Source organism: Bufo bufo, chromosome 5, assembly GCF_905171765.1.
Source record: "Bufo bufo chromosome 5, aBufBuf1.1, whole genome shotgun sequence".
Classification (NCBI taxonomy): Eukaryota; Metazoa; Chordata; class Amphibia; order Anura; family Bufonidae; genus Bufo; species Bufo bufo.
In genome coordinates, this window is record NC_053393.1 from 526,856,577 (window position 1) to 526,874,399 (window position 17,823).

The 17,823-nt window shown below is 47.7% G+C and overlaps 2 protein-coding genes across 8 annotated transcripts in view; both read right to left on the bottom strand.

The window, feature by feature from the left end:
- Positions 1-17,823, bottom strand: part of LOC121000616 (zinc finger protein 436-like) — a 684,763-nt gene that overhangs the window by 80,996 nt on the left and 585,944 nt on the right. The window lies entirely within an intron of this gene.
- Positions 1-17,823, bottom strand: part of LOC121000615 (zinc finger protein 891-like) — an 83,810-nt gene that overhangs the window by 50,586 nt on the left and 15,401 nt on the right. For 5 of the 6 annotated variants that reach the window (XM_040431172.1, XM_040431170.1, XM_040431171.1 and 2 more), the window contains 4 exons: positions 13,628-14,110; positions 8,310-8,453; positions 6,778-6,963; positions 5,270-6,365 (listed from right to left, as the gene is read on the bottom strand). In XM_040431172.1, coding sequence (XP_040287106.1) covers positions 5,270-6,365; positions 6,778-6,963; positions 8,310-8,453; positions 13,628-14,101 — 1,900 coding nt within the window. In that variant the 5' untranslated portion in view covers positions 14,102-14,110. Of the gene's footprint in view, positions 1-5,269; positions 6,366-6,777; positions 6,964-8,309; positions 8,454-13,627; positions 14,111-17,823 lie in introns of those variants that run through there. The other variant, XM_040431173.1, reaches the window with a different exon arrangement.

Here is a 17,823-nt window from a genome sequence, read left to right on the forward strand (position 1 = left end):
TCTCAACAACCACGCCGTCAAACGTAGGGACCCTAAACGCGGGTGGAAGATCGGTCCCTGAGAGAGAAGATCTTCCCTGGCGGGCAGCGGCCAGGGCGCGTCTGCCAGGAGCAGCATGAGGTCGGCATACCAAGACCGGCGGGGCCAGTCCGGAGCGACCAGAATCACCGAGACGCCTTCCGCCGCTATCTTCCGAAGGACCTTGGGCAGGAGAGGGATGGGAGGGAATATGTATGGGCGCGCGAAGCCTCGCCAAGGAAGAACGAGGGCGTCGGCTCCGCAGGCTCCCGGATCCCTGGCCCTGGACAGATATGCGGGGACCTTGTGATTGAATTTTGAGGCCATGAGGTCCACGTCCGGTATGCCCCAACGAAGGCAAATGGCCTCGAACACCTCCGGGTGAAGAGACCACTCGCCGGGGTCGACGGTGGTGCGACTGAGGAAGTCCGCCGCCCAATTGTCCACCCCTGGAATAAAAATTGCAGATAGGGCCGGGACGTGGGCTTCCGCCCAATGGAGAATGCTGGTGACCTCCCGCATTGCTGCAACGCTGCGAGTGCCCCCCTGGTGGTTTATGTACGCCACGGCCGTGGCGTTGTCCGATTGCACACGAACTGGATGACCCTTCAGCAGATGAGTCCAGTGTCGCAGAGACAGAAGGGCCGCTCTCAGCTCCAGGACATTGATCGAGAGTTTGGACTCCGATGGAGACCAAATGCCCTGGACGGATCGGGGAGGAAACACGCCTCCCCAGCCCAAGAGACTGGCATCGGTTGTAACCACCAACCAGTTGATCGGCAGAAAGGACCTGCCCAGAAGAGGGGACTGCAACCACCAGCGGAGAGATGACCGTACCGGAGGCGATAGATGGAAAGGATGATCCAGAGACTCCGGCGATTTGTCCCAGGAGGAGAGGATCGCCCGTTGGAGAGGGCGGGAGTGAAACTGCGCAAATGGGATTGCCTCGAAGCAGGCAACCATCTGCCCCAAGACCCGCATGCAGAAGCGGAAGGACGGTCGACGGTGGAGAAGGAGACCCTGAATCGCCCGACGGAGGGTCAGACGTTTTTCCGAGGGAAGACGTACCTCCGCCGCTTCCGTGTCTAAAAGCATTCCCAGGAAGACCAGTTGTCTGGCGGGAGGAAGGGAGGACTTGGGGAAGTTGATGACCCAACCGAATCTCGCCAGAGTCTCTAGAGTGAGATCCACGCTGGCAACCGCTTGGGAAAGGGACGGAGCCTTGATGAGGATATCGTCCAAGTACGGTAGCAGAAAAACACCCCTGGAACGGAGTAAGGCCAAAACCGGGGCCAGGACCTTGGTGAACACCCGGGGGGCTGTTGCCAGCCCAAAGGGAAGGGCGACAAACTGGAAGTGGAGGTCCCCCACGGCGAATCGGAGGAAGCGATGGTGACACCGGGCTACCGGAACATGGAGGTAGGCATCCTGTATATCGATGGAAGACATGAAATCTCCCTGCTCCAGGGAAGCCACCGCGGAACGGAGGGACTCCATCCGAAACCGTCGAAGGAAGAGAAAACGGTTGAGCTTTTTGAGGTCCAAAATGGGCCGCACCGAACCTCCCTTCTTGGGAACAACAAAGAGGTTCGAATAGAACCCTTGGAACCTTTCCTCTAGAGGAACGGGGGTAATCACCCCTCTGTCCAGTAAGGCTTGAACAGCCGCGGAGAACGCAGCCGCGCTTTTCGGGTCCCGCGGGGGGCGGGAGCGAAAGAACCGATCTGGAGGGAAAGACGCAAATTCGATTTTGTATCCTGAGGACACAATTTCGAGAGCCCAGGCGTCGGAGATGTGAGCCATCCAGATGTCCCTGAAAAGGAGGAGCCGGCCCCCCACCCGGGTGGGTGGGGGCGCGCCTTCAGGCAGAGGATTGCTTTGCTGCGGGTGTGCGGGCAGCCTGCGGCCTGCGCCAGGAGGGCTGTGCCCGAAAAAACGGCTTCCTACGTTTATCCTGGGGAGGGGCCGAAGCGGCAGCTGCGGGGGGAGCCCCAGAGGTCCTGCGGGAGGACCGAAAACGAGACGCACCGGGGCGTCCGCGGGGGGCGCCCCTGGCTTGGGGTTGAGGGAGATGGGTGCTTTTACCACCTGTGGCCTCCGAAATAAGCTCGTCTAGGCGGACCCCGAAAAGGCGGGAACCCGCAAACGGTAGCCCCGCCAAGGAACGTTTGGAGGCAGCGTCCGCTTTCCAAACTTTCAGCCAGAGCTCCCTCCTGACGGAAACCGCCAGGGCGGAGGAGCGTGCAATAAGGGCTCCCGCATCAAGGGAGGCCTCACAAACAAAATTCCCGGCCCGAATAATAAGCTGGGCCAAGGAACGTAGGTCCTGGATGGGGACGTCCGAGTCCAACTCCTGTTCCAGCTGCGCACCCCAAGCAGAGATTGCTTTACCTGCCCAAGCAGAGGCAAAAACCGGTCTGAGAGCAGAACCGGAGGCAGCAAAAATGCCCTTGGAAAGGGTCTCCATGCGACGGTCCTCCGCTGACTGAAGAGAGGACCCGTCGGGAACAGGGATGGCCGTGTTTTTTGACAGACGGGCCACAGGGGGGTCCACCTTGGGTGGGGACGACCAGGTGGCCACGACATCGGCTGGAAATGGATAGCAAATGTCCAGCTTCTTGGGATTGACAAAACGGGCGTCCGGGCGAGCCCAAGCCTTAGACACCACGGAGGAGAAATCAGAGTGGATTGGAAAGACTTTTGAGGCCTGCCTGGGTCTGATAAAGGAGACGCTAGCTGCGTCAGAGCTAGGGGGGTCATCCTGCACCTTAAAGGTGTCACGAATATCCGAGATGAGTTGACTCATCGCTGAGGCTAGCTTGGACGGCAGGGCCGAGTCCATTTCCAAATCTGAAACCGCCAATTCACCTTCAGAGAGCGAATCCTTTGGAGAGGAGAGGCTCGTCTGGGTGCGCACGCGTGGCGGGGAGAGGGAGGCATCCGAGGAGGAGGCTCGCTCTACTCTAAGACGCTTCTGAGAGTGCCTAGCTCGGGAGGGGTCACTAAGAGGGAGTGAACCCGCTGCAGCGGCAGAAGCGGTGGACCCGGGGGGCGCGACAGTAAAAGTAGCGTCCTGCGGGGTAGGTGGCCTGTCTATTAGGCGGCCCACGACATGAGTGAGGCTTTCCACGGCCTGGGACAGGGATCTAGCCCAGTCAGGCGGGTCAGAGGAAGCAGGGAGCGACACAGCGGGCGACTGAGGCTGCGGTGGAGCTCGGCATGCAGGACAGTGCGGATCAGACTGCCCCCGGGGAAAGGGTTCCCTACAAGCAGTACAGGCATGGTACCAAGGCTTGGCAGCTGCAGAAGGGTCTGACATGGTGGAAATGTTGCCTTATGGGAGACCCCAGGGCTAAAGGAACGGAGATTACACCCAACAACAGTACTGGCACGGAGGGGGTTAACAGTCCTACCAGACCCTGCAAGCGGCAGCAGCAAGGGAAGCAGACTGAAGGAGGCTGTGGAGGAGAGGCAGCCGGCACGGGGATGAACAGCTTCAGGATCGGACGTAGCAGGATTCCACGCAGTATGCGATGTGGAGCCCGACGAAACCGGAAGTAGCGGAGCGCTATGAAGCTCCGCCCACCCCTCGCCGCGCTGAAGAGACGCAAAGCCGCGCGCGCGCGGCAAAATGATTTTAACCCCCAAGCTTGGATGAGTGCCGGCCAGCTATGGCGCCTGTTCGTGCCAAGGAAAAACGGCCCCCAGCCTACAGCCGTCCCTGAAGGCATGAGTTCGTGCCCTGCCGCTAATAAAGTGAATTTTTGCCCTGACAAAGTCCCCCCCAAATGATACCCGGTAAGGTGCCGGTAAGATATGCCCATGGGGGGGGGGGGGGGGGGGGGCGGCTCGATGTAGCAGCAGTGGGAAGGAAGGGGAGGCTGGAGCAGCCACTCTCACCATCGCTGTCTTCACCCTCAATCCATCCAGCAGGGTCGCCCCTTCAGCTACTGGCACCGCAGTGGCAGGAAGCCGGGGGAGGGACTTGGCGTGCGGGCGACCCTTGAGCTGGCGGGACGCAGGGGAGCGAGGCTGCCCTGGTCCACCTTGTCTTCTGTGGGGGAGGCGGCAGTGCGGTATTACCGGCACTGGCGCAACTCAACCCCGGGAGAAACAGAGGGGTCTAATGCGCCTCTGTTGTCCCTGTAGGTAGAAAAAAATCGAATTAAAACAACAAATAACGCAAAAAATAAAAAATTATAGGAAAACAACCCTGCATAAGCAGGGGGTGTCTTGCCTCCTTGGACACTAAGCAAAAACTGGCAGTCTCTTCTCCAGGCTGAGGGGTATAGCTGATGGAGGAGGGGCTTACAGCTTTCACTTAGTGTCACGCCTCCTAGGGAGCAGAGCTATACCCATGGTTTCCTGTGTCCCCCAAGGAATATGGGCGAGAAACATATTTAAAGGGAACCTGTCACCGGGATTTTGTGTATAGAGCTGAGGACATGGGTTGCTAGATGGCCGCTAGCACATCCGCAATACCCAGTCCCCATAGCTCTGTGTGCTTTTATTGTGTCGAAAAACCGATTTGATACATATGCAAATTTACCCGATTTGATACATATGCAAATTAACCTGAGATGAGTCCTGTCCCTGACTGATCTCACCTACAGGACTCATCTCAGGTTAATTTGCATATGTTTCAAATCGGTTTTTCAACACAATAAAAGCACACAGAGCTATGGGGACTGGGTATTGGGGATGTGCTAGCGGCCATCTAGCAACCCATGTCCTCAGCTCTATACACAAAATCCTGGTGACAGGTTCCCTTTAAGGTGTTTCTATACATTTTATGGTAGTTTGTATAGAAAACTCTCTGCAGTCCCTTCGGGCCCTATGCGCGCTTCCGATTTAATATATTTTTTTTTTGTCTTATGGATTCCATAAGAAGAAAGAAATTTGAATGTTATGTCACGCTCCCACGCTGAATGACAGATAATAATCTCTTGTAGAAGAACAACTTTTACAAGACAGTAATGTGCTTTATGGAGGCAGCACACAAACTGCGCTGTAGGCCTCCATACACTGTAGGTCCTGCTGCCGGCCGCCTGTTGTAATACAGACCAGTTACAGGTATGATATTTCTGGCATCCTTATTTAATCAGCTTTTAAAATACTAGAATTGAAAAGCTTGTTAAATACAAGCTTAGTCTATTAAAACTAAATGCTTAGGACAACCCTTTGTGGACTCCATATGAATGTATATAAATGACAATTAAAGCTCTTTTACATATAGGGACTGTTTCCTCACCCTGTGATGAGAGCTGGTGATCATCCATGATGACTTTCTTGTACTGGTTCTGCTTGTGATCATCCATGATGACTTTCTTGTACAGGTTCTGCTGGTGATCATCCATGATGACTTTCTTGTACTGGTTCTGCTTGTGATCATCCATGATGACTTTCTTGTACAGCTTCTGCTGGTGATCATCCAGGATGACTTTCTTGTACTGGTTCTGCTGGTGATCATCCATGATGACTTTCTTGTACAGGTTCTGCTGGTGATCATCCATGATGACGTTCTTGTACAGGTTCTGCTTGTGATCATCCATGATGACTTTCTTGTACTGGTTCTGCTGGTGATCATCCATGATGACTTTCTTGTACTGGTTCTGCTGGTGATCATCCATGATGAATTTCTTGTACTGGTTCTGCTGGTGATCATCCAGGATGACTTTCTTGTACAGGTTCTGCTGGTGATCATCCATGATGACTTTCTTGTACAGGTTCTGCTTGTGATCATCCAGGATGACTTTCTTGTACTGGTTCTTCTTGTGATCATCCATGATGACTTTCTTGTACTGGTTCTGCTTGTGATCATCCATGATGACGTTCTTGTACAGGTTCTGCTGGTGATCATCCAGGATGACTTTCTTGTATTGGTTCTGCTGGTGATCATCCAGGATGACTTTCTTGTACTGGTTCTTCTTGTGATCATCCAGGATGACTTTCTTGTACTGGTTCTGCTTGTGATCATCCATGATGACTTTCTTGTACTGGTTCTTCTTGTGATCATCCAGGATGACTTTCTTGTACTGGTTCTGCTTGTGATCATCCATGATGACTTTCTTGTACTGGTTCTGCTTGTGATCATCCATGATGACTTTCTTGTACTGGTTCTGCTTGTGATCATCCAGGATGACTTTCTTGTACTGGTTCTGCTGGGGATCATCCATGATGACTTTCTTATACTGGTTCTGCTGGTGATCATCCATGATGACTTTCTTGTACAGGTTCTGCTGGTGATCATCCATGATGACGTTCTTGTACAGATGCTTGTGTTTATCTACATAATCCCATTCTTCTATAGAGAAGTAGACGGCGACGTCCTCACAGCGTGCAGGAACCTGAAATGCACAAGAAGACAGAAATACAACACAACAGCTGTGATCAGTGACCTGTATGTAAAACAGCGGGCTGGCTGGCTGGCATAGGTCACCTGGTACATTTAGTAGATATAGGGGGAAATTTATTAAAACTGGTGGTGTAAAGGAAAACTGGCTTACATGCCCATAGCAACCAATCGGATTTCACCTTACATATTCCAAAGGAACTCTGAAAAATGAAAGGTGGAATCTGATTGCTTACTGCACAACTCTTTTTACTGGATACTTCTGCGTTATTGTAAGCAGTAAAAAAGTGAATATTACAGAATGGAGCCACACTCTTTTGGACTCTTTTGGCCTATGGGTCCATTTAACATACACTGCAAAGGCACCTTTTCAATGGCAAAAGCTCCCCATGGACGGCAGCTCTCACCTCCCCTGTCAGCAGATGGATGATCTGGTTGGTGAGCAGAAGAATCTTCTTGTTCTTTTCATGGCTCACAAAGTCTGTGCTTGTCATCGGGTTGGTCTCTTTGGCCGCACTTCTTCTTCCTGACTCGATGGGGCCGCTAATTGAAGTCATACGATCGGCGCACGTCTTCTTCGTAACTTTGTAATCCTGCGGATAAAGAGACATAATGGTGATGACCCACACTAACGTTCTGGACTCAATTACTGTACAGTAGGGGTCCACAAACCTTCTAACCCTGTGAACAACATATCATTTAGAGACTAAAAAGCCGCACTGAAAGATTTTAGGGGGTCATGTTACATACCAGAGACAGGCAGCCACATCAGTAATAGTGCAAGTCAACCAAAGTGACTCCATTACAGTGACAACCAGCCTTGGTGCAAATCACATCACTATCACGACAATGCCACTGCTCCCCTTACAAAACTGACCCCAAAGCAGCGTCAGCAAGCCTTGGTTCTCTCCATAAGGCCCCGTGCACACAACCGTATCCATTTTGCAGACTGCAAATCACCAATCCATAAAATAGGGATGGCGTTTGTATTGCATCAGAATTTTTTGTGGACCCACTGACTTTAATAGGTCCGCATTTTGTGGACGAGTATTAGACATGTTCGATCTGTTTGCGGAATGGACATATGGATGCGGAAAGCACACAGACCACGGATCAACTGAAAACAACGGGTCCGCAAAGAAAATGCTGCCAACACATGGACTGCATCCGTATTTTGTGGATCCACAATTTGCGGGCCTCAAAATGGACACGGTCCACTGCAAGCTAGCAGAGTACAAGGGTTCCCTATCATTTTTATCGCACACTAGTGACTTTTATCACAATTCACTCCCATAGCATCAAGAGATAGGCTGAACTTGCTGTATTCCATGGGACTGACCATCTAAAGTGCATGGGGACTCCTGATTTCTACCTCACATCATCATCAAACGATTAGGAATTTTGAATTCTTACGGCGATCCTTTAGGCTGCTTTCACACGAGTGAGTTCAATACACTGAACTCGCAGCGTGTGTCTACAGAAGCTCCCGTACTGACGTGGTCGAATACCATTATATTGATTTATGATGCTATGTAACCCTTACATTTCTGGAATGTATTGGATAACACTGACAGCATTATGTTAGTGTTATCCAATACATTCCAGAACTCTAAGGGTTACATAGCATCATAAATCAGTATAATGCTATGTGACCCCGGCAGTGCTGCGGAGGTCAGGCCGGAATCTTCCGCAGACACGCGCTGCGAGTCCGGAGCGTGGAACTCGCTTGTGTGAAAGCGGCCTTAGTTGTCCAAGGAGATAAACAGTCACCAGACACTTTTTCCTCTCTCCCCACTGAAAACACATGCATCCTCAGCCGAAGAACCAAGTGTATATGGGTGTTCTGAGCAATAGTTATTGAAGATCTATGGCCAACTTTAACTGTAACCCGATTGAAGAAATAAGACAGTAGAAGCCCTTCTCTCCCAGTATCGCACACCTCTCCGGTCAGGAGGAATAAGATCTCCAGGGTGAGGCTTAACATCCTGTCAGTCTTGAGAATGTTACTATTATCCATGGAGGTCATTTTGAGAAGAGGTGGTGGTTCTGATGAGAACTGCTGAGCCTGAGGTGATTCCTGCACCTGCAAGAACAAACGAGAGACGTGTCACAAGGAGGTGACTTAATACTGATGATGTATCATTCAAGTAGATGTAAGCACTGAAAGCAGTGATTGGCCGCAGAAGTCATGGGACCAACCACTTCCTAGTCCTGCGGGGAAAGAAAGCGGGCAGAAACAGAGCAGCGGCAGGGCCACAGACAGGCAAGAGTGTTTTTTTTTGTGATGCGTTCAGGTTAGCGCCATAGGGGTTGTCAGCCTTAAGGTCATACAACCCCTTGAGGACTCAGCCCTATTTCACCTTCTGGACTTGGCCATTTTTTGCAAATCTGACCAGTGTCACTTTAAGTGCTGATAACTTTAAAACGCTTTGACTTATCCAGGCCATTCTGAGATTGTTTTTTCGTCACATATTGTAGTTCATGACACTGGTAAAATGAAGTCCAAAAAATTTTTTTTTTTGCATAAAAAAAATACCAAATTTACCAAAAATTGGAAAAAATTTGCAAATTTCAAAGTTTCAGTTTCTCTACCTCTGTAATACATAGTAATACCCCCAAAAATTGTGATGACTTTACATTCCCCATATGTCTACTTCATGTTTGAATTATTTTGGGAATGATATTTTATTTTTTGGGGATGTTACAAGGCTTAGAAGTTTAGAAGCAAATCTTGAAATTTTTTCAGAAATTTACAAAAACCCAATTTTTAGGGACCACTACAGGTCTGAAGTCACTTTGCGAGACTTACATAATAGAAACCACCCAAAAATGACCCCATTCTATAAACTACACCCCTCAAGGTATTCAAAACAGATTTTACAAACTTCGTTAACCCTTTAGGTGTTGCACAAGAGTTATTGGCAAATGGGGATGAAATTTGAGAATTTCATTTTTTTGCCTAATTTTCCATTTTAACCCATTTTTTCCACTAACAAAGCAAGGGTTAACAGCCAAACAAGACTGTATCTTTATTGCCCTGACTCTGCCGTTTACAGAAACACCCCATATGTGGCCGTAAACTACTGTACGGCCACACAGCGGGGCGTAGAGTGAAAGGTGCGCCGTTTGGTTTTTGGAAGGCAGATTTTGCTGGACTGGTTTATTTACACCATGTCCCATTTGAAGCCCCCCTGATGCACCCCTAGAGTAGAAACTCCATAAAAGTGACCCCATCTAAGAAACTACACCCCTCAAGGTATTCAAAACTGATTTTACAAACTTTGTTAACCCTTTAGGTGTTGCACAAGATTTAATGGAAAATAGAGATACAATTTCAAAATTTCACTTTTTGGCAGATTTTCCATTTTAATATTTTTTTTCCCAGTTACAAAGCAAGGGTTAACAGCCAAACCAAACTCATTATTTATGGCCCTGATTCTGTAATTTACAGAAACACCCGATATGTGGTCGTAAACTGCTGTACGGGCACACGGCAGGGCGCAGAAGGAAAGGAATGCCATATGGTTTTTGGAAGGCAGATTTTGCTGGACTGGTTTTTTTGACACCATGTCCCATTTGAAGCCCCCCTGATGCACCCCTAGAGTAGAAACTCCAAAAAAGTGACCCCATTTTAGAAACTACGGGATAGGGTGGCAGTTTTGTTGGTACTAGTTTAGGGTACATATGATCTTTGGTTGCTCTATATTACACTTTATGTGCGGCAAGGTAACAAGAAATAGCTTTTTTGGCACCGCTTTTTTTTTTTTGTTATTTACAACATTCATCTGACAGGTTAGATCATGGGGTAATTTTATAGAGCAGGTTGTCACGGACGCGGCGATACCTAATATGCATACAATTTTTTTTATTTATGTAAGTTTTACACAATGATTCCATTTTTAAAACAAAAAAAAAGTTTTAGTGTCTCCATAGTCTAAGAGCCATAGTTTTTTCAGTTTTTGGGTGATTATCTTAAGTAGGGTCTCATTTTTTGTGGGATGAGATGACGATTTGATTGGCACTATTTTGGGGTGCATATGACTTTTTGATCACTTTCTATTACACTTTTTGTGACGTAAGATGACAAAAAATGGCTTTTTTTTTACACAGTTTTTATTTTTATTTTTTTACGGTGGTCATCTGAGGGGTTAGGTCATGTGATATTTTTATAGAGCCGGTCGATTCGGACGCGGCGATACCTAATATGTATACTTTTTTTTTATTTATGGAAGTTTTACACAATGATTTCATTTTTGAAACAAAAAAAATCATGTTTTAGTGTTTCCATAGTCTTTGGGCGTATATCTTGGTTAGGGTATGATTTTTGCGGGATGAGATGACGGTTTGATTGTTACAATTTTGGCGTACATGTGACTTTTTTGATCACTTTTATTACCTTTTTTGGGAAGTAAGGTGGGCAAAATTTCAATTTCATCAGTGTTTTATTTTTTATGGCGTTCACCGTGCAGGGAAAGTAACATGACCGTTTTATAGATCAGGTCTTTACGGACGCGGCGATACCAAACATGTGTAGGGAATTTTATTTTTTTCATTTTTAATCAGTGATAAATGTGTTTTTTGATTTTTACTTTTTCTTTCACTTTTTTTTTGACCCAGACCCACTTGGTTCTTGAAGATCCAGTGGGTCTGATGTCTGTATAATACAGTACAGTACACCATATAGTGTTTTGTACTGTATTTTACTTACACTTTGTCTGAACAGATCTATGCCTTTAGCACAGATCTGTTCAGCACCATGGACAGCAGGATGCCTGAGAAGGCGTCCTGTTGCCATGGGAACCTTCCCCGTCTGCTCAGTAGTGGCCACAACTGCGCAGACGGGGAAGGGTAAGGAGGGGGGCTGTCTGGGGGCTCTCTCCCTCTCCATCGGGGGGCTGCAAAGGCACAGCAGCCCCCCGATGGGAGAGGGAGGTAACTCCCTGAGCTGTTAACCTTTTCCATACAGCGGTATGGAAAGGGTTAAACGGCTGACATCACATCACAGATGTCAGCCGTTTATACCAGGGTGTCAGCAATGTGCTGACACCCTGGTATACCCACTGTACACCAACGATTATTCAAGGGGAGGCGGGCGGGGGATCGCGATCCCGCCTGCCGTACCACCGCCCCCCCCCCCCCTGCACCTCCCACCGGGATAAAATCATTCAGGGGTGCAGGGGGAGTGAAACATGTATTTTAGGAATACTAAAGTTTCTGATCCCCGCGGATCAGAAACTACAGAAAGCGCAGCAAACCGCAGGTCTGAATTGACCTGCAGTTTGTTGCGATCGCCGACATGGGGGGGGTCACGGGACCCCCCCCCGCGCATTTAGCCGAGGTGCCTGCTCAATGATTTGAGCAGGCACCTTGTTCCGATCACAGCCTGCTGGGCGGCAGTGATCGGAACAACACATGATGTACCGGTTCGTCATGGGTCCTTAAGGGGTTAAAGGGGTTTTCTGCTTTTCCTATATTAATGGCCTATGCTCAGAATAGGTAATCAATAACAGATCCGACTAGCTGTACGAAGAGGACACATCGCTCATACAAGCACTGCTGCCGTCTCTTTACTGTTTATCTGCTCAAGTCTACATCGCAACGGTGAACAGTTGTAATTACAACTCCGCCATCTCCATTAACTTCAATGGGAAGGCTCAATCTCTGTGTTCTCTTCATATAGCTGATCAGCTGAGGATAAAACATGAATATAGGAAAAGCAGAGAACCCCTTTAAGTGTGTAGTTGGTTTTTAAGAGATTACTTTTTTTTCTTAAAAAAACACACACAAAAAACCTTGTTATATAAACTACTCCCTATCAAGGATCTTGAAGCTCCACTCCATGTGCACAAGAGGGGATTACATAACCTTCACCCAACAGGCTGATCCTCCTGGAAGGAGTTAGCGGCCGTGAATCAATTAGGTCATCACTCCTTCACTAAGTACTGCTCCCATATATCCTCCTAACAGTGTGCCTGCTGAAGAACACGGCCAGGCAGAAGAAGCAGGGATCTGATGTATCATGCTGATGACTATTCTGACAGACGAGGTCTTGTTAGGCTACTTTCACATCTGCGTTTTTGCTGGATCCGTCATAATACACCGGCTGCATCTGTTATAAACGGATCCGGTTGTATTATCTCTAAATTCGCCAAGACGGATCCGTCTCTTAAACCTTTGTAAGTCAATGGGGGACGAATCCGTTTTCTTTTTTGACTTAGGCTACTTTCACACTAGCGTTTTTGCTGGATCCGGCAGGGTTCAGCAAAAACGCTTCCGTTACTGATAATGCAACCATCTGCATCCGTTATGAACGGATCCGGTTGTATTATCTGTAACATACCCAAAACGGATCCGTCATGAACTCCATTGTGTCAAAGAAAACTGATCCGTCCCCATTGACTTGCATTGTGGGTCTTGCTCCGCATCCCAGGACAGAAAGCAAACCGGAGCATGCCGCGGTTTGCTCTCCGGTACGAGAATGGAACGGAATGCATTTTGGAGCATTCCGTTTTGGTCAGTTACGTTTTGTCCCTATTGACAATGAATGGGGACAAAATGGAAGCGTTTTTTTTCCGGTATTGAGACCCTATGACGGATCTCAATACCGGAAAATATTAACGTAGTGTGAAAGTAGCCTTAGATTGTGAGTCATGACTGACCCGTCTTGCTCCGCATCCCAGGACTCACTCAAAAACGCTATTTGCTGCGCTTTTGTGTGTATCATGGGAACGCAACCAAAAGGAAAATAATGCATTCTAGTGCATTCCGTTCCTTTCAGTTCTGTTTTGTCCCCATTGACAATGAATGGGGACAAAACTGAAGCGTTTTCCCCTGTTATTGAGATCCTATGACGGGAAAGCGCAGGTGTGAAAGTAGCCTTACTTTTATGCAATCTCATACTGCACCTCAGGGGCTTCTCTCCTATACCCAGAGTGAGAAGCAAGAGATCCCAGTTCTCCAAGATGCTGTCCAACATGTTCATAATGTAGGGAGCTTTCAGTTACATTACAGAGCATAGAAGCTTCAAGTAACGCTTCCTATGCTTTGTAATGGCACCGATCCAGGTGCAGTGATATGGCCGGCATCTTCTACCTCTCTAGGTCAGGTTCAGTAGGTCATGAACACAGGTTGGATCCTCCATGGCTGGGTTGTGTGTGGAAGGTGCGCTCCGCCCAATGATCAATTTGTTTCACAATGAACTACGGACTACATGATGCTTCAGTGTGTATGTTTTTGGTGCACGCGGTTTATACCTACATCTCTATGTTGTAGTCCATAGATCGGTTTGGCTTTGTTCCTTGCGTCCATCGTGTTATCTGAACATGTACTGACATCCTTCCTGACCGCACTTTTAGGCGCGCTAGCTTCTAGTTTGATAAGTTGAGAGATAGATATTGTATTACCCCTGTCTGATTGCTCTCTGGACGATGGAGGACGCTTGTGGAAGTGACGCGGTATGGCGTCGTCCTTTAGCACGGTTTTTCTTTTCGTCTGTCTGTAGGAGTCCGGCGAGAAGTGCTCTGAGCAAATACGGAAACTGTTGGTCTTCTTCCCTTCCAAAATTTTCCTTGCAAAACTTTCAATGTCTCCAAAGTTCTGATTAATATGGGAGAGCCAGCATTTAATTCTCAACAAGTCTTTAGGAAATCCATGTAACATGATCCCATTTGAAATATTCTTGTCCTTACGTGCCGTATGATTCGGGCAGCCGGAGACGATGCACTTGGGCATATTTGTAATCTGAAACAGAAAGGAATATATTTAAAGGGGTTGCACCACAAAAATATTTGACATTTTTCAAAGTAGCACCTGGATCTGAATACTTTTTTTAATTGCATGTAATTAGAAATTTAGCATATCCTTTTTTTTAACCACTTCAGCCCCCCTAGCTTAAACACCCTTAATGACCAGGCCACTTTTTACACTTCTGACCTACCCTACTTTCACCGTTTATTGCTCGGTCATGCAACTTACCACCCAAATGAATTTTACCTTCTTTTCTTCTCACTAATAGAGCTTTCATTTGGTGGTATTTCATTGCTGCTGACATTTTTACTTTTTTTGTTATTAATCGAAATTTAACGATTTTTTTGCAAAAAAATGACATTTTTCACATTCAGTTGTAAAATTTTGCAAAGAAAACGACATCCATATATAAATTTTTCTCTAAATTTATTGTTCTACATGTCTTTGATAAAAAAAAAAATGTTTGAGTAAAAAAAAAAATGGTTTGGGTAAAAGTTATAGCGTTTACAAACTATGGTACAAAAATGTGAATTTCCGCTTTCTGAAGCAGCTCTGACTTTCTGAGCACCTGTCATGTTTCCTGAGGTTCTACAATGGCCAGACAGTACAAACACCCCACAAATGACCCCATTTCGGAAAGTAGACACCCTAAGGTATTCGCTGATGGGCATAGTGAGTTCATAGAACTTTTTATTTTTTGTCACAAGTCAGCGGAAAATGATGATTTTTTTTTTTTTTTTCTTACAAAGTCTCATATTCCACTAACTTGTGACAAAAAATAAAAACTTCCATGAACTCACTATGCCCATCACGAAATACCTTGGGGTGTCTTCTTTCCAAAATGGGGTCACTTGTGGGGTAGTTATACTGCCCTGGCATTCTAGGGGCCCAAATGTGTGGTAAGTTGTTTGAAATCAAAATCTGTAAAAATTGGCCGGTGAAATCCGAAAGGTGCTCTTTGGAATGTGGGCCCCTTTGCCCACCTAGGCTGCAAAAAAGTGTCACACATGTGGTATCTCCGTATTCAGGAGAAGTTGGGGAATGTGTTTTGGGGTGTCATTTTACATATACTCATGCTGGGTGAGAGAAATATCTCGGCAAAAGACAACTTTGTATAAAAAAATGGGAAAAGTTGTCTTTTGCCAAGATATTTCTCTCACCCAGCATGGGTATATGCAGGGCCGTCTTTACCAAGGGGCAAAAGGGGCAGCTGCCCCGGGCCCAGTTGCTCCTGGGGGGCCCAAGGCAGCTGCCTCTTGAGCCCTGCTAGCCACTGCCCCGGGTGTCAAGCTGTCAGCTACACAGGGGTGCTGCCATGCCTGCCTGCACTGAGTCCAGGCATCATTATCGGACTGTGTTAAAGTTGTGTTTAGGACCTTAATGACATCATCATCATGTGACCAGTAACCTAGCAATTACTGGTCACATGGCTATGAGGTCATCACAGGTCCTGTTGCAGACGTTAACTGTGGAGCTTTTTTGTGTGAAGATTACATCAGAAAAAGGTGACAGGGGTTGTTATGTTAATATACTGTAAACTACTGTATAGTGGTGGGCTGTATACTGTGGGGGGCTGTATACTGTGGGGGGCTGTATACTGTGTGGTGGGCTGTATACTGTGTGGTGGGCTGTATACTGTGTGGGGGCCTGTATACTGTGGGGGGTCTGTATACTGTGCATGACTGTATACTGTGTGGGGGCCTGTATACTGTGGGGGGGGGGGCTGTATACTGTGGGGGGGGGGCTGTATACTGTGGGGGGGGGGCTGTATACTGTGGGGGGGGCTGTATACTGTGGGGGGGGCTGTATACTGTGGGGGGGGGCTGTATACTGTGTGGTGGGCTGTATACTGTGGGGGGGGGCTGTATACTGTGTGGGGGCCTGTATACTGTGTGGGGGCCTGTATACTGTGGGGGGGCTGTATACTGTGTGGGGGCCTGTATACTGTGTGGGGGGGCTGTATACTGTGTGGGGGCCTGTATACTGTGGGGGGGGGCTGTATACTGTGTGGGGGCCTGTGTACTGTGGGGGGGGGGCTGTATACTGTGTGGTGGGCTGTATACTGTGGGGGGCCTGTATACTGTGGGGGCTGTATAGTGTGGGGGGGCTGTATAGTGTGTGGGGGCTGTATAGTGTGTGGGGGCTGTATACTGTGTGGGGGCTGTATACTGTGGGGGGGCTGTATACTGTGGGGGGGCCTGTATAGTGGGGGGGCCTGTATAGTGTGGAGTGCTATACTGCTGTACTGTATAGTGTGGGGGACTGTATCGTGTATAGTTTGGGGTGCTGTATACAGTGAGGTGTTGTATACTGTGAGGTGCTGTATACTGTGGGCTGCTATACTGCTCTACTATATACTGTGGGGTACTGTATAGTGTGGGGTGCTATACTGCTCTACTATATAGTGTGGGGTGCTAAACTGCATACTGTGTGGTGCTGTATACTATAGGGTGCTATACTGCATACTGTGTGGTGCTGTATACTATAGGGTATATACTGTAACACTAGGGTGAGCCGAGCCCTGGTCTCCTTCCTGCAGAGCGGTGCCCACTTCCAGCCTGAGCCCAGCTGCCCCGAGAACTGATCCTGAGCCGCTGGAGTCTTCAGAACTTGAAGTATTTACAGTCATTCACTGTACTCTACCCGATGTGTGGATTTTTTGTGTGTGTGTTGTGGTGGAGGGCGTGATTGCCTAAGGTGTGGGAAGGCGGGATCCAGGGGGCCCAAGTAAATTTTTGCCCAGGGTCCAATCAATATTAAAGACGGCCCTGGGTATATGTAAAATGACACCCCAAAACACATTGCCCAACTTCTCCTGAGTACAGCGATACCACATGTGTGACACTTTTTTGCAGCCTAGGTGGGCAAAGGGGCCCACATTCCAAAGAGCACCTTTCGGATTTCACCGACCATTTTTTACAGATTTTGATTTCAAACCACTTCTCACGCATTCGGCCCCTAAAATGCCAGGGCAGTATAACTACCCCACAAGTGACCCCATTTTGGAAAGAAGACACCCCAAGGTATTCGCTGATGGGCATAGTGAGTTCATGGAAGTTTTAATTTTTTGTCACAAGTTAGTGGAATATGAGACTTTGTAAGAAAAAAAAATAAAAATCATCATTTTCCGCTGACTTGTGACAAAAAATAAAAAGTTCTATGAACTCACTATGCCCCTCACGGAATACCTTGGGGTGTCTTCTTTCCAAAATGGGGTCACTTGTGGGGTAGTTATACTGCCCTGGCATTTTCCAGGGGCCCTAATGTGTGGTAAGTAGGTAAATGACCTGTAAAATCCTAAAGGTGCTCTTTGGAATGTGGGCCCCTTTGCCCACCTAGGCTGCAAAAAAGTGTCACACATGTGGTATCGCCGTATTCAGGAGAAGTTGGGCAATGTGTTTTGGGGTGTCTTTTTACATATACTCATGCTGGGTGAGAGAAATATCTCGGCAAAAGACAACTTTTCCCATTTTTTATACAAAGTTGGCATTTGACCAAGATATTTATCTCACCCAGCATGGGTATATGTAAAATGACACCACAAAACACATTGCCCAACTTCTCCTGAGTACGGCGATACCACATGTGTGACACTTTTTTGCAGCCTAGATGCGCAAAGGGGCCCACATTCATTTTATGAGGGCATTTTTAGACATTTGGATCCCAGACTTCTTCTCACGCTTTAGGGCCCCTAGAATGCCAGGGCA